General features: G+C 37.4%; 1 protein-coding gene across 4 annotated transcripts in view; it reads left to right on the plus strand.

Moving 5' to 3' along the window:
- Window positions 1-15,667, plus strand: part of COX18 (cytochrome c oxidase assembly factor COX18) — a 41,178-nt gene that overhangs the window by 7,203 nt on the left and 18,308 nt on the right. The window contains exons 3-7 of one of the 4 annotated variants that reach the window (XM_004479683.5): window positions 4,516-4,679; window positions 5,300-5,424; window positions 7,466-7,573; window positions 8,823-9,024; window positions 9,359-15,610. In XM_004479683.5, coding sequence (XP_004479740.1) covers window positions 4,516-4,679; window positions 5,300-5,424; window positions 7,466-7,573; window positions 8,823-8,996 — 571 coding nt within the window. In that variant the 3' untranslated portion in view covers window positions 8,997-9,024; window positions 9,359-15,610. Of the gene's footprint in view, window positions 1-4,515; window positions 4,680-5,299; window positions 5,425-7,465; window positions 7,574-8,822; window positions 9,025-9,358; window positions 15,611-15,667 lie in introns of those variants that run through there. The other 3 variants (XM_004479684.5, XM_004479685.5, XM_058297209.2) reach the window with 3 other exon arrangements.

Genomic DNA, 15,667 nt, shown 5'->3' on the forward strand with positions numbered 1-15,667 from the left:
TGAAGAAGAAATACAAATGGCAGAAAAACACATGAAAAAATGTTGAACATCACTAATGATTAGGGAAATACAAATCAAAATGGCCACCATTAAAGAGAAGTACAAGTGTTGGAGAGGATGAGGAGAGATCAGAACACTTCTTCACTGTTGGGGGAAATGTAGAATGGTACAACCACTGTGGAGGACTGTTTGACAGTTCCTAAAGAATTGAGTATAAATTTGGCATGTGCCCCTACTAAATTTATACCCAGAAGAACTGAGAGTAGGGGCACAAACAGACATCTGCACACCAATATTCATAGTGGCATTATTCACATTTGTCAAAATTTGAAAACAACCCAGGTATCCATCAACTGATGAATGGATAAATGAACTGTGGTGTATTCGCACAATGGACTGTAAAAAGAAATGAGTTTGTAAACCATATGACAATGTAGATGAACCTGGGGGACATTATGTTGAGTGAAGCAAGCCAGACACAAGAGGACAAATACTGTATGGTTGTATTACAATGAATTAAATAAATTGTGCAACACATTGTATGATTCTTTTTATATAAAATGTAAAAATAATTTATAAAAATGAAATTAGATTAGTGGTTGTGTAAGGCTGGGGAAGACATGCTAAGTGGTGTGGAATTTTTCTTTTTGGAGTAATGAAATGGTTCTAAAATTTTTTGTGGTGAATGCACAACATTGTAATTATACTTAAACCCATTGATTATATACTTTGGATAGATCATATGGAATGTGAATGTATCACGATAAACTTGCTAAATAAATAACTGCAAGAAGAGCCAGAAATAGCAGCTGTGTACAGTATGGGAAACATAAAGATATCGAAAAAGAAAGAATTATCTTGTTTACTTGTTCATCTGTTTTTTGTTTGTTATTATTATTGAAATAATGAGAATGCTCTAATGATTGAAGTGATGAATGCATAACTATGTGATTATACCAAATGCCATTACTGTATTGAATAAATTGTAGCTTTAATAAACCTGTTGAGTGCCTGCCATGTAAAAAATGTATATGATATAGGATGTTTAAAGGTGACTAAGACCCAAAGAGACCCTAGTTTAGAAAGCAGGACTTAAGAACAGGAATAACTAATATGGTTAACAAAAACAGATTAAGAAAATCTTCCTGAGAGTTAATTGAATGGAGACAATTCAATTAACAAAAACATACATGCTACAAAATACATAGCTGGAAAATGTATGCCCAAGGCACAAGTAGTTGAGTTTGACTGGAATAGAGGGATTTGAGTAAAATATGCTTAAAACCTTTATAATTTCTCATGTAATTTGTGGTTTTACCATGTTGTAGCAGTTTGATATAATTGATGAAAAAGAAATATGATTGGGGCGTTGAGTCGTTCCCCCCTCCCCTTGGTGGGTGTGGACTCACAGATAAAAGGCATGGCGAAGAACAGAGTTGAGGGGGTTTTTGATGTTGAAGTTTTGATATTGGAGTTTGATGCTGAAGACTTAAGCTGCAACTCTGGGAAGTCAGCACAAGGAGGAAAGAGAAGCTAGCACCAGGAGAGAAGGAACCTTTAAGCCAGAGTAAAGCAAGCCCCAGGAACGTAGGAACCCAGGAAGCCTGAACCCTCGCAGATGTCGTTAGCTATTTTGCTCCAAATAGACTTTGGTGAGGGAAGTAACTTATGCTCTGTGACCTGGTATCTGTAAGCTCCTACCCCAAATAAATACGCTTTATAAAACCAACCAATTTCTGGTATTTTGCATCAGCACCCCTTTGGCTGAATAATACAGAATTTGGTACTGAGGAATGGGGAAGTGCTTTTGCAATTGCCAAAAGGCTGGAATGGTTTTATAAATGGGTAATGGGTATTTTTTGGAGGAATTGTGAGATGCTTGGAAGAAAAGGCCTACAGTGCTTCAAAGAGACTATTGATAGTGATATGGATGCTAAAGAGACTTTTTATGATGCCTTAGAAGTAAATGAGGAAACTATTATTGGAAACTGGAGGAAAGGTGATTGTGTTTTAGCCAAGGGTATGACCCTTAAATCTGGCACAGCCTTCTTCAAGTGGCTTCCTGAGGCTGAGGAGGAGGAATCTGACCACAGCTGAGGGCGGGTGGAGCCGGGGACTTGGAGCCCCGTGGACATGAGGATGGCCCAGCCGGCTGCCCAGACTGCAGGGGGTCGGCGGCAGTGGGAGCCTGTAGTGCGGTGTGTCTGAGCTAATCAAGTGGCTGAAGAGGCAGGATGGCTTGGGGCTGCCTGGGGCCCCCTTCCAGGATGCTGCCAGGTGCCTTCTCTTCCCTCTGGGGCACAGAGATATATATATATAAAGTCTTGAAATTTGATGTGTCTTGGGGGGGACACCACCGGCTACCCCTGGGGTCCTTTTTATTTTCTGAAATCACTCTTGGGACGGCTGTCCGTGCTGCTGGGGGTATATGCTTTAAAGTTGCAGAGAACTTAGCAAGATTAACTCCTGGTGTCTTATGGAAGGCAGAATTTGAAAATGGCGAGCCTTGGCATTTAGCTGAAGAACTTTCCAAAGTAAACTTGGAGAATGCAGCTTGGCTTCTCTTTGCAGCTTATAGCAAAATGCTAGATGAGCAGGATAAGCTGAGCACTGAATTTTTGGGCACAAAGAAAACAGAAACTGATACTGAAAATTCCAAGCCTTTGGAAATCAGGCTCCCAGATGAAAGTGACCCATTGGAGGACTTAACTAAACTTGGAAGTAGTAAATCAAAATTGAAGATGCAGTTATCTAGGAAAGACTTCTGGAAGTCTGATGGCTGGGACCCCTGTTTCCTGCAGGCTAAATGAACAGACTTTTTGAGAGAGCTGTATAAAGAAAACCACTGTCAGCCTGGAATAAAAAGGACATGGAAAGGAGAGATTGAAGGAGAAACAGCTTTAAGAGGAAAACCATGGAAGCTGAGATCTGGAATTAGAACATCACCTTGGACCAAGAGAGGAACCCCACCCATAGGTACAGAGAGGGTGAGTTTGCCCCAGCAGTTGAAGAGGGTGGATGTTCTTGTCCTATGTTCTGGGACAGTTTTGCTGTGCCAGGGTACAGGGAAGGTGGAGCACATTCCCCAAGGATTAGGGTGGTTAAGGTCAGCACCCACTGGTCTGAGAGGGGTGGACCTGTCCCCCAAAGGTTAGGGAAGGCCAGGTGGTCAACTCTTCGCTCTGAGAGGGTTGAGCCTGTATGCCAAAGGTTAGGGGAAATTTTGTCTTCATATCTCTGTACCAGTGGGGTTAAGACTAACCCAAAGATTGGGTAAGGTGTGGCAATCACCCAGCACTCTTGGAGGGAGATGTCTGGAGCTTGGTTGACACCCAGATGCTTGATGAGGGTGGGACTAAGAAAATGGGCTTTGGGCAAGCCTGTGGAAAGGGTGGGTCCCCATATGGCCCCAAGGAGAAGAAACCATCTTCTTATGAATGACCCTCAGACTTTGAAATCGAATGGAGAATGTCGTGCAGGTTTACTGAACTGTAGAGGACCTATGCCTCATGTTTCCCTCTCAATTTCTCCTTATTGTAATGAAAATGCTTATCCTATATCTGTCCATTTGTGCATTGAAAACAGATAAATGGTTTTGTAAGTTTCAGAGGTCTGTAGCAGATGAGACTTTGCCCCAAGACAAACTGTGTATCTTTAAATTGATTATGATATGATTTAATACTTGCATTGTAACTGATTTAAGGCTTTTTTGAATATTGTGATGACTTTTTGGAATTCAGAGGGTGGAGTGTAGCAGTTTGATATAGTTGATGAATTCCAAAAAGAAATATTGGGTTATGCTTGTAATCTGATCTGTCCCTGGGGATAATTGAGTTATGATTAGGGCGTTGAATCCCCACCCCTTGGCAGGTGGGTACTTACAGATAAAAGGCATGGTGAAGAACAGAGTTGGAGATTTCTGATGTTAGAGTTTGGTACTGAAGATGTGGGAAGTCAGCACTCAGAGGAAAGAGAAGCCAGCACCAGGAAAGAAGGAACCGTGAACCCAGAGAAAAGCAAGCCCCAGGAACATAGGAACCCAGGAAGCCTGAACCTTCGCAGACATCGTTAGCCATCTTGCTCCAAATAGACTTTGGTGAGGGAAGTGACTTATCCTCTATGGCCTGATATCTGTAAGCTCCTACCCTAAATAAATACCTCCTATAAAACCAACCAGTTTCTGGTATTTTGCATCATCACCCCTTTGGCTGACTAATACACATGTCAATAGTGAAATGTCCCTTTAAAGCCTGTCCAGCCCGAGATCACTGGAGACAAATCTGTAGTCTGACAATGCTAAATGTGTTGGATTGTTAGGTAATTTATATATGTTGCTGCAGGTTTTAGCTTGTTCTCCTTTTTGTTCAGGCAGCCCCTTAATACAGCTTGGAAACCAGGCACAAATCCTTTAGCCAGGAACCACAGCATGGCCATTTTCATGCTATGGTAATGAAGTACCGTTAGTAATCAAATGATGTTTTCCTCCTTTCCTTTTTCCCTCTTCTGTCAATCTAGGCTGACTTATTTTAAAAATATGCAAAGGCTTGTTTCAGAGCTGTATGTTCGGGATAACTGCCACCCTTTCAAAGCCACTTTATTGGTCTGGATTCAGCTTCCAATGTGGATCTTCATGTCTGTTGCCCTTCGGAATTTTAGTATGGGGGCAGCACATTCAGAAGGTAATTATAGAAGTCTGCTTTCCCCAAATAAACTCTCTAACATTGCTTTTGGGGGAGGAGGGGGTCATACTTTCCATAATGATTACTTTTACCATCTTCCTTATGTGGCTATAGGATTTAAAATCTTAAGTGTAAACACACTGGTTACGTTGAGGAAAGCAGATAAACCTAGGGAAGACCTCAGTTACCTGGGGGCCGTAATAAAATTAGTGATATAATTCCATAATTTGGTTTTTCCATTTAAAAAAGAGACCAGGAAAAGTTCCAAGGATATAAATATAGACATTAATCAAGAAATAATATACAATAAAGTATTTGGTTTTGATTTATATTTAAAGGCACTTCTACCCAAAATGTAATCAGAATTTTCTTGAAGAAAGTATACCTATAGTCAAATAATTATTTAAGCTTATACCTGAAACAATTAGTGCTGCCTGTATGTTGTCTATGTCCCATTGCTGCAGATCATTGCATGCCTCTTTCTCTGAAGGACTATTTATGTTGTAGAATGACAATAATCTGAATAAAAGAACCTTATTGGAATTATCAGACTCTTTATGCCTTCTATATTTTCCTTTGTCTTTAAGAATTTTTTTTTTCTTTCTTGATAAAACTTTCAGCAGGTTTTTCTGTTCAGGAACAGTTAGCTACTGGTGGGGTTCTGTGGTTTCCTGACCTCACTGCCCTGGATTCCACTTGGATTCTGCCTGTCTCCATTGGTGTCATCAATTTATTAATAGTGGAGGTCAGTGGTTTTAAATGAGATTTGTTTGCCATTTACAATAATGGTTTTTGTTGTTCAGACATCAAATATAAATGTGTTTAAGTTGATAAAGATAGCGCTGAACTGAAATTCAAACTCCTTGGTATCTATCCTGGATCATCCACTTAACAGGTTTTCTGTCTTATGCCAGTTCCTTTAACCTCTTTGGACCTGACAATTTCCATAATTAAAATAATAAAATTGAATTATAACACTTCCAAGGTCTCTTTCAGCCTTAAAATTACATGATTCTAATACATAAGAGTTTTGTGATTTGTTTATGGTAAAGGCAGTAATTGAGATACCCAATCAGTCTGATTTTATTCACACAATAGAGTGGTGTATTGTGGATTGGGAATACAGTTAGTACCTGACTACTGTTTTTTGGAAAAGTCATTGAAAATCTCTGTAAGATCCATGGGGAAAAAATGTATACCAATAAAATATGACTCCTCAGCTGCTTCATGCAAAACAGTTTGAGAGAATCATACGTATATTTGTAAAGAGGTGTTCTCAGACTCTGGGTTGAACATAGACTCTTTGAACACAACCCTTTACTTTTTTAGATGAGGAAAATGAAAAATGATAGAATAGAAGGTCTTGGGTATAAGTTTCTTGAGGACGACTTCATGTGTAGTCTAAATATGTTTCCCTAAGGGTACCAAGTAGAGTCCTGTGACGATAGTTGGTACTCAGTACATATTTGTTGGAAGGAAGGGACAGACACAGGGTGTGATGGTTAAGTTCATGTGTCGTCGTGGCCGTCTTATGGTGTTCAGTTTTCTGGTCAAGCAAGCACTGGCCTGATATTACTGTGAGAATATTTCATGGATATATCTCATATATATATGTATATGTATATATACAGCCATATAATCATTTCTCGATTGCATATATGGCTGATTAAAGCTACAGTCAGCAAGTATTTCCTTCAGCAATAAGAGAAGTCTCATCCAATCAGTTGAATGTTTTAAAGGGAGAACTCATGATTTCAGCCATGTATATCTTCTCTGGGTTCTATCTGTCTGGAGAACCCTGTCTAATACACAAAGTCACAATCAATAAGTGGTAGAGGTAGGACATCCTCTACATTATTCTACCCTTCAGTGACCCAGCATACATAATTAAAATAAAAACTTACTATGTACCAGGCACTATTGTAAGCAATTTATATGAATTAACTCATGTAATTATTAATATAGCCCTTTGAGGTGGAGGTGCTATTCTCACCATTTTAAGGTAGAGAAAGTAAGGTACAAAAAGGTTAAGTAACTTTCCCAAAGTCACATAGCCACTTAACACAGAGTTATTATGTAAACCTAGGAGGGTTGGCTCTGGAGTCAGCTCAGTTTGTAAGTCATAACTGCTTTTCCTAGATTTGGCTCTTCTGTAATTCTGTGTAGCCAGATCACAAACTTTTGAGATATCTGTTGATAGTTTCTTTATGCCAGGCATTTAGGTACCAGAAAGTAAGGGTAATGAGTCATATATGGTACCTATCTTGAAGGGACTTTTTTTATGGACAATCTTTTAAAAACAGTAGCTACTAAAAAGTATTATTTTTTATTCAATTATTCAGACTTCAGAAAGATCCTTTGTGGAGTTAAAAGGCCATTTGGTGTTTACAAAGTTATTTCTGAGCTGCAAAAATTATCCCCCCCTCCATATTTTTAGAACTCCCTGAATTTCCCCATTCTATCTTAGCTTCCCCAATCAGACAGACAGAAAACCTAAGGATCTTTCTTTTTGCATCTGTGGTGAGAAGTTATTCTTTGATTCTGTTTTATATGGCTAAATCTCTACTTTATTGCTATTGATTACGGCTCCATTTAAGAATTTTGCATAATGCGTTTTTAAAAGGCTAATCAGTCATAAAAATGAGTTTGAATGTTAGTTTTCTTTTTTGGCTTTTAATGAAGTATAAGTTAAGGCCAATCAAAAATCAGTGTGCATATTTTAAAGGCTGTCTGATTTAATATGCATTTTAATGACCATTATGTATGTATATATTCTGTCCCTTTAGATTTTTGCTCTACAGAAGCTTGGAATGTCTCGTTTTCAGAAGTATGTTACTTATTTCGTCCGTGCATTGTCAGTATTGATGATTCCAATTGCTGCAACGGTACCTTTGGTGAGTAAGCACTAGTGGTGTGTGTAGCATGTGCTAAATCCTATCTGTCCTTAGCTTAGGCTGGCTGGGGTCCTGCGGCTTGAATTGAGCTTCCTCTGACTGTGTATCCTTCCTGATTTGGAGGTTTCTATGGTAACTAATATATCTACTGTATCGCCAAGTACCAGTTGAATATTTCTTAGAATTGGTTAATCTTTTATGAGAATGTGTCCTAAATCCTACTAAATCAAGTTCCTTTTTCTTTTCCTTTTTTCAATTTTGCGAAGTGCTTTGTACAGTAGTATGAACATATTTGCTCTGCCTAGTTAGTTGATACATTGAATTTTTTCTGTCTACATGGACTTGGCCAAGGAATAGCACTTAAAAAGAAACAAAACTTTTTGCTAGTCCCATATGGGTTCGTATGTTATTTTTCTAGTTCCTTTATACTTTCAGTCTTTTGCTTTTCCCCCCAGATAGTTTAGAAGCTGCCAAAAAACCAAAACCATATCCAGTATATCTCCATAGACCCCAGAGTAGAACTCAGTTGTTGCTCATGGGTAGGGTTATGTTGGTATATGTAAAAGTATTTCACAGTACTTGTTTACGGAATCTGAAGAAATATGTTTGTATTTCTGATGCCAAAGATGAATTTGGAACAAATGTATGTATGGTAGTGCTTCAGAGGCTGCTCAACTTAGTTATTGACCTAAATAAATAAATCTGGATGGTAACACAAAAGAAAGTTGAAAGTAATGCTGAAACTATTTGTCCCGAAAGAGCAAAGATAGTGCATTTCTGATTGTACTGAGAAACTGAGTACCAGGGAAAGTTTGGAAGATAGATGATTATATGGGGGAAAATCTAGAGAGGCTAAGCTGCCATCATAAATGGCCGTACCACTGGTATTCCACCTTCAGTAAAAGGACTTTTGGTGGGGGGAAAGTATGTTTAACTGCCAAAGGAAAGAGGTGAGATCTCTCCTGTGCCTCTTCCTGGAAGCTATTCCCTGTCATCTGCTTTCTACCATGAATACCTCTCCTTTTGCTTTCTTTTTGTGTTTTGGTCTTTTCAATCTCTTTCTGTACCTACCTATGGAATCTGTTACAGATATCTAATAGCTGTTTCATGTCTTTATCTATCCTAGAATATTTATATTTAGAGAAATGAATTGTCATTTTCTTTATTATTGCTTGCCTGTATCTGTGGACCTGGGTGACCTTGGAGAATTAATAGATGCTAACATTTATATCCTTTCTTTTCTTTATAGTCAGTTGTTCTCTACTGGTTGTGCTCTAGCTTCATGGGTCTCTCACAGAACTTGCTACTGCGTTCTCCTGGATTTCGTCGGTTTTGCCGAATACCATTGACCAAGTCAGATTCAGACACTCCTTATAAAGATGTTTTTGCTGCCTTTTGTGCCAAGTTCATTTCAAGAAAATAACCTACTTTTAAATACTTTTGAAACAGTTGTAAGTATCATTATCACTTTAATGTATTTGGAAAGTTTAGAAATTCAGATATTATTTAATTTGTCTTTATTTAAAATCATGAACTCTGAAGTACTGTAGGTTAAGATGTCATACATATATTTTTTGACAATTAAAATAATTGTAAGCACTAGAAATGTATTATGTTTAATTGTTTACTGAGATTATAAAATTGACACCACAGGTTCTAACCCTGTGTACAAGTGACATCATATTGGGGGTGTTAGAACTTTAGAAAACAGGATTAAGATACTGAATAATGTCAAATTATACTAAATTGTCCCACACATTAAAGTTTTTTTTTTTTAAATTTAAGGTGATCCAAGAAGATGATTCTTAACAATTAGGAGGCTTTGATTTTCTCTTCAGAAAAATCCTTGGACTCAAAATTCAGAGGCTTTTGTTGATCCCTACCCCCTTACTCCTTACCCTTCTACCTCCCCACCCGTCCCACCCACCCCCAAAGGAACTCTGGGAACTCCTGGTTAAGAAATTTTATTCTAATTGATCATATATTGATAATGAGTTATTGTGTGATTTCTTTTTAAAAATGCACTTGAAATACATGTAAGAGAGTAGTCTGTGCATGTAAGAAAATACCTAATATGGTGGGAAATTTTGCTTTCCAACTCTTCTCTGAAAGAACACAAAGTGTATATTTCTTTTTCTATAATTTAAAATGCCTGGAATTCAGAGGATACCTCGAAGTACTGCTGGAGCCCAAAGTGGAAAATCTGAAGCAATAGGCTTGTTTAGTCAAAGAAAGTAAACAGAAAAGCAGCTGCCTTTTTATAGAGGTGATTTTAAACTTTCAGTTCATTTGGAAGGATTAAGAGCTCAAACTATGATACACGTTTAATATAGTAAAAGTTAACAAGTGATATAAATTGTGGAACCAGTTGTTTCTTTTTGAATTTGGAAAGATAAAATTTTTTCTGGTTGAGATATTTAGGAATAAATTTGGCAGACATTTGAGAAGATTATAAATTTTCATTGAGTTAGAATGTGGTCCCCATTCTTTGATCCCCCTTATCATCCCATCTCATGTTTTACAATAAAGTAAAAGCTAAAGTCAAATGTATTAGCTTTTTCTTTGGATGATGTCTATTTAAAGTTACGGAGATTTTTAATTTTAAAAATTTGTAATAATTAGAAGTAATTTTGGTGGTTGTGTTACTGTGGTTTACTGAGAATTTAGAGGTAGGATGTGGCAGTTAAGACTAGGTTCTCTTTTCATGACTTCCCAGTTTTGGTTTATGCCATATTTAGGCAACTGTTCTGTAATCACAGTTAAGGAATTAAATGTGTTTGCACCATGTGTACAGTCAAGGGAGCAAAGACAAATATGTGCTGGTTATATTACAGCAAAAAGGAGAAAGGGAAATTGAGAATATTTTTAGCAGGTATTCCACTATCTGTGCAATAACATGGCCCATGAAATGTTTTTAGCCATGTACCTATTAATTCTTCTCATGATGTGATGAGGGAAATCAGCTCTAGGGAAGCACACTTGGCTCACCTGATAGAGTGTCTGCCTACCACATAGGAGGTCCAGGGTTCAAACCCACGGCCTCCTGGCCCGTGTGTGGTGAGCTGGCCCATGCACAGTGGTGAAGCGCTCAAGGAGTGCCGTGCCATGCAGGGGTGTCCCCTGCGTAGGGGAGCCCCACGCTCAAGGAATGCACCCCATAAGGAGAGCCACCCTATGCGAAAAAGCGCAGCCTGCCCAGGAGTGGCACTGCACACACGGAGAAATAACACGGCAAGATGACGCAACAAAAAAGAAATGTGGTTTCCCAGTGCTGCTGGATAATACAAGCAGACACAGAAGAATCCACAGCGAATGGACACAGAGCAGACAACGGTGGGGGTGGGGGGAGAGAAATAAATCTTTGAAAAAAAGAAATCAGCTCTAATCAAGAGTTTGTCACTTTCTGATAGGTAAAAGGAAATAGTGGAGTGCTGAGACACCATTTTCAAAAAGCTGTATCTCTGTTCATGTGCATGCTTTACCCGTGTATTGTGATTTCTCTTGCTTTCAAAAAGTCTATTTGGATCTCTTTTCAAATGTATATTTTACCTAGTTTACTATTGCTCTCCTATTTTCAGAATTACTGAATTGCTCTTCAAATGAATGGCTTAAGTATATTTGAGAATACAAGACCCTCCTTCACAGATCCCAAAGTAATTTCTGGTTGGGTAAGGGGTCTTAGTGGCTGGGATCTTGGTATATATCCATGAAGGAAGAAAACTGAACTTTATGAACTGAGGTGCAATAGTCATCTGGCTTTAGGCTGGTAAACACTCCCCTCGTATCTTTCTCTATGCAGGTTTTTTTAGTAAACAGTGTCTTATTTCAGAAAATTCCAAGTCTGTGGTCTTTGGTCTTATTTCCCCAACCGTTTATTTCAGTCTGGAACAGTTCAAGAACCTAAGGTCAGGTAAGGACCCAGGGCACACATGCTAAAACCCTTTGACATTTTAGTATCTTGCTCCTCCTGTCTCCCTCAGCTGCTGTGGGACTGTCTTGGGCCCTGCAGAGTTTTTTTAATCTTTTTAGTTGGGGACCATAGTCTACACCTATCAGTTTTGTTACCCTTCCCCATCCCTTAAAAGGAACACTTCTTTTCCTATATGCCTTATTTTGGTCTCTAGGTTTTTTATTTTTCTGTTTTGTTTTTGGTTTCTTTTTTGTTTTTTAGGAGGCAACGGAGATTGAACCCAGGACCTTGAACATGTGAAACACTTGCTTAACCACTGAGCTATACCCACTCCTAGATTGAATTTTTATAGGTTATTTTAGGGCCAGAGAGTGAGACTCATCAAAGCACTTTATTTTATACCATTATGAAAACCAAAGCTTAAAGCATATTAGGAGATGGAACTAGCAAACCAGCAGTAGACCCCCAATTAGTTTTCTCTGGGACCTTCATGATAGAAAATTTTCCTAGACAAAATCCTGTACTGGGCCAGTGATAATAGGTATGAAGATAAGCTTAGAAAGGAAACTCAAACTCCTTAACTGCCTCACTCACAGATAATCTAGGAGAAATTGCAAAGCCACAGTAAGGACCTTGAGAACAAAATTGGGGAAGAAATCTTTTCAGGGACATTAAGAATTCCTCAAGAACTAAAGACTATACCCTCATACCTTAGAGAAGATACAGGCTGATCTCTTCTGTACCACTTTGGGGAAATTGTTGTTTCTGTGGAAAGTGAAAAAATTAGTGTCATTATAAGCCTCAGCAACCTGGGTGTTTTGTACATGTACTTAAATCACCATTATGTCTCTGCATTTCCCTAAAGTCCCTTGGAGTACCTCAATATCAGATAAGCCCAGGAATCATCATCACTAACCTCTGAACCTTTAGGAATGCAAACACTAGAAAAATGTAAAGAGTATAGTTAATTTTTTCCTCTGGGTTGATAAGTAGCTACTACAAAAATATTCAAAGTTTCCGGCATGACATACTTGAAAATAGGAAGAATTTGCATTTCTTTATTAAATATTTGGGACGATGTTACTGTGATGTAAAACATGGGGTTGCAGTTAATGATGGATTATCATTAACACTTGAATCTTATGAGCTAGGTCTAGAAGGACCCTGATAATCTGGAAATTATAGGAAACTGGAAAATTTACATTTGAATCTTCTAGGTATAGGCTAAAGCTGTAATAACTGACATTTTCTGTTTATCTTTTTTGTTTTTAATTTTGTTGCTTCATTTTTTTAATCAGTTTTATTGATATATATTAATCATACTCCATCCAAAGTGTACAAATAATAGGATTTGGTATAATCACATAGTTGTACATTTATCCTGTCCATCATTATTAGAGCATTTTCATTATTCCAATAATAAACATAAAACAGACAAAAACTTCATCACCTCTCAATCTCTCTATGCTTTCCGTGCTGTACCTAGCTGCTATTCTGTTTCCGTCTCTCTAGTTATTTGTACTTATATTTTATAAAAACAGTTTTTTATATGAAATATTACCCATATTCATATTTCACATGAGGTTTCATTATGTTATATAGTCTCATGTTACATTTTTTAGCTTTCCTTCTAGTAACATACATGTCCTTAGATTTTCCCTTTCAACCACTGTCATATCCATATAATAGCTTTGCTAGTCACAAACACTATGATGTGGTTTCACCATTTCTGTTCATTTACAAAGATTTATAAACAACCTTATTACTAATTCTGCACAGATTAAACCTTTCCATTCTCTACCCTCATTCTATTTTCTGGTGATCTGTATTCTAATTATTAAATCCATGAATTTACACAGTATATTTAGTTCATGATAGTACAGTCATACAGTATTTGTCCTTTCATATCTGGCTTGCTTCACACAACGTCCTCTATCTTCATCCATGTTATCATATGCTTCATGACTTCATTTCTTCTTAAAGCTGCATAATAGTCTATTGTGTATATATACAATTTGTTTATCCATTCTTGGTTAATGGACACCTGGGTTGTTTCCATCTTTTGGTAATTGTAAATAATGCTGCCATGGAAATCGGTAAGCAGATGTCTATTCGTGTCACTGCTCACAGTTCTTGGTGTAAACCCAGTAGTGGTATTGCAGGGTCACATGGAAAATTTATATTCAGCTTCTTCGGGAACTGCCAAACAGTTCTGTACAGTGTCTGTACCATTCTACATCCCACCAACAGTGAATAAGTATTCCTGTGTTTCCACATCCTCTCCATCACTTGTAGTTCTGTCTTTTTTAATAGTGGCCATTCTAATAGGAGTGAAATGATACCTCATTGTAGCTTTGATTTTTATTTTCCTAATCACTACTGATATTGAACATTGTTTTTTGTGGGGTTTTTTTGCCATTTGTATTCTTTGGACAAATGTCCATTCAAGACTTTTTTAACTGGGTTTGTCTTTTTATTGTTCACTTATGGTATCTCTTTATATGTCATGGATATTGAGGCTTATCAGATATGTGACTTACAAATATTTTCTCCCATTAACTCAGTGTTCTTTTCATCCCTTTGACAATGTCCTTTGAGGTATTAAAGTGTTTAATTTTGAGGAGGCCCCATTTATCTACTTTTTCTTTTGATGCTTGTGCTTTGGATGTAAGATCCGAGAAACCACCATCTACCACAAGATCTTGAAGATGTTTCCTTACATTTTGGGTATGAGTAACATCTTCAGTCTTCCAATCCATGAACGTCCAATGCCTTTCCATTTGTTTAAGTCTTCTTTGATTTTTCATAGCATTGTTTTCTAATTTTCTGAATATAAGTCCTACATATCTTTCGTTAAATTGATTACTATGTTTTGAGTCTTTTTGTTGTTATTGTAAATGGAATTTTTCCCCCTAATTTCCTCCTCAGATTGTCCAATACCTAATGGACAGAAACATTACTGACATCCTCTCCCCCATGATGGCTCCCTCGTCTATTTGCTAATTCTTCTTTTTGTTTTTGTTGTGTTTTTTTTCTCATTGTCTGCTCATTGTTTTTGCTCTTTGTCTTTAGTTGTTTTTGCAGGTTGTCTGCTTGGTTTTTTTCTCACTATTTTTGCTCAGTCCACTCATTTTTTTGCTCATTGTCTCCTCATTGTTTACGATTGTTTGTTTGTTTTCTTTAGGAAGCACCAGGAACTGAACCTAGGACCTCCCATGTGGGGTGGGAACTCAACTGCTTGAGACACATCTGCACCAGTGTTACTGATTTTTGCATATTGATCTTGTATCCTGCCACTTTGCTTAACTTGTTTAAAAGCTTAAATAGCTTTGTCATAGACATTTTAAAATTTTATGAATATTGGATCATGTCATCTGTGAATAGTTTTACTTCCTCTTTTTATGTTTGGATGCCTTTTATTATGTCTAATTGCTCTAGCTAGGACTTCTAGCATAATATTGAAGAGCAATGGTGACAGAAAGCATTCTTGTCTTGTTCCCAATCTTAAAGGTTAAGTTCCCTCTAAGTATGATGTTGGCTGTGGGTTTTTCATATATGCCCTTTATCATACTGAGGAATTTCCCCTCTATTCCTTTCCTCCTAAGCGTGTGTGCTCGGGTATGTGTATTTTATCAAAAAAGGATGCTTGATTTTGGTGAATGCCTTTTCTGCAGATAATCATGTGAGTTTTTTCCTTCAGTTCTTTAATGTGGTATATTACATGAATTGATTTTCTTGTGTTGAGTCAACCTTGTATACCAGCAATAAATCCCACTTGGTCATGACATATAATACTTTTGATATGCTGTTCGGTTCTATCTGCAAGTATTTTGTTGAGATTTTTCACCTATGTTCATTAGAGAGATTGGTCTTTAATTTTCTTTTTTTGTAGTATCTTTCTCTGGCTTTGGTATTAGGGTGATGTTGGCTTCATAAAATGTTTTGGGTAATTTTCCCTCCTCTTCAAGTTTTTGGAAGAGTTTAAACAGAATTGGTGTTAATTCTTTTCAAAATGCTGGTAGAATTCACCTGTGAAGACATATATGGTCCTGGACTTTGCTATGTTGGAAGATACCTGATGACAGATTCAATCTCTTTAAATAAAATTGGTTTGTTAAGTTCTTGTATTTCTTGTACTGTCAGTGTGGATTGTTTGTGTATTTCTAGGAATTTGCCCATTTCAT

This window comes from Dasypus novemcinctus, chromosome 1 (genome assembly GCF_030445035.2).
Source record: "Dasypus novemcinctus isolate mDasNov1 chromosome 1, mDasNov1.1.hap2, whole genome shotgun sequence".
Lineage (NCBI taxonomy): Eukaryota > Metazoa > Chordata > Mammalia > Cingulata > Dasypodidae > Dasypus > Dasypus novemcinctus.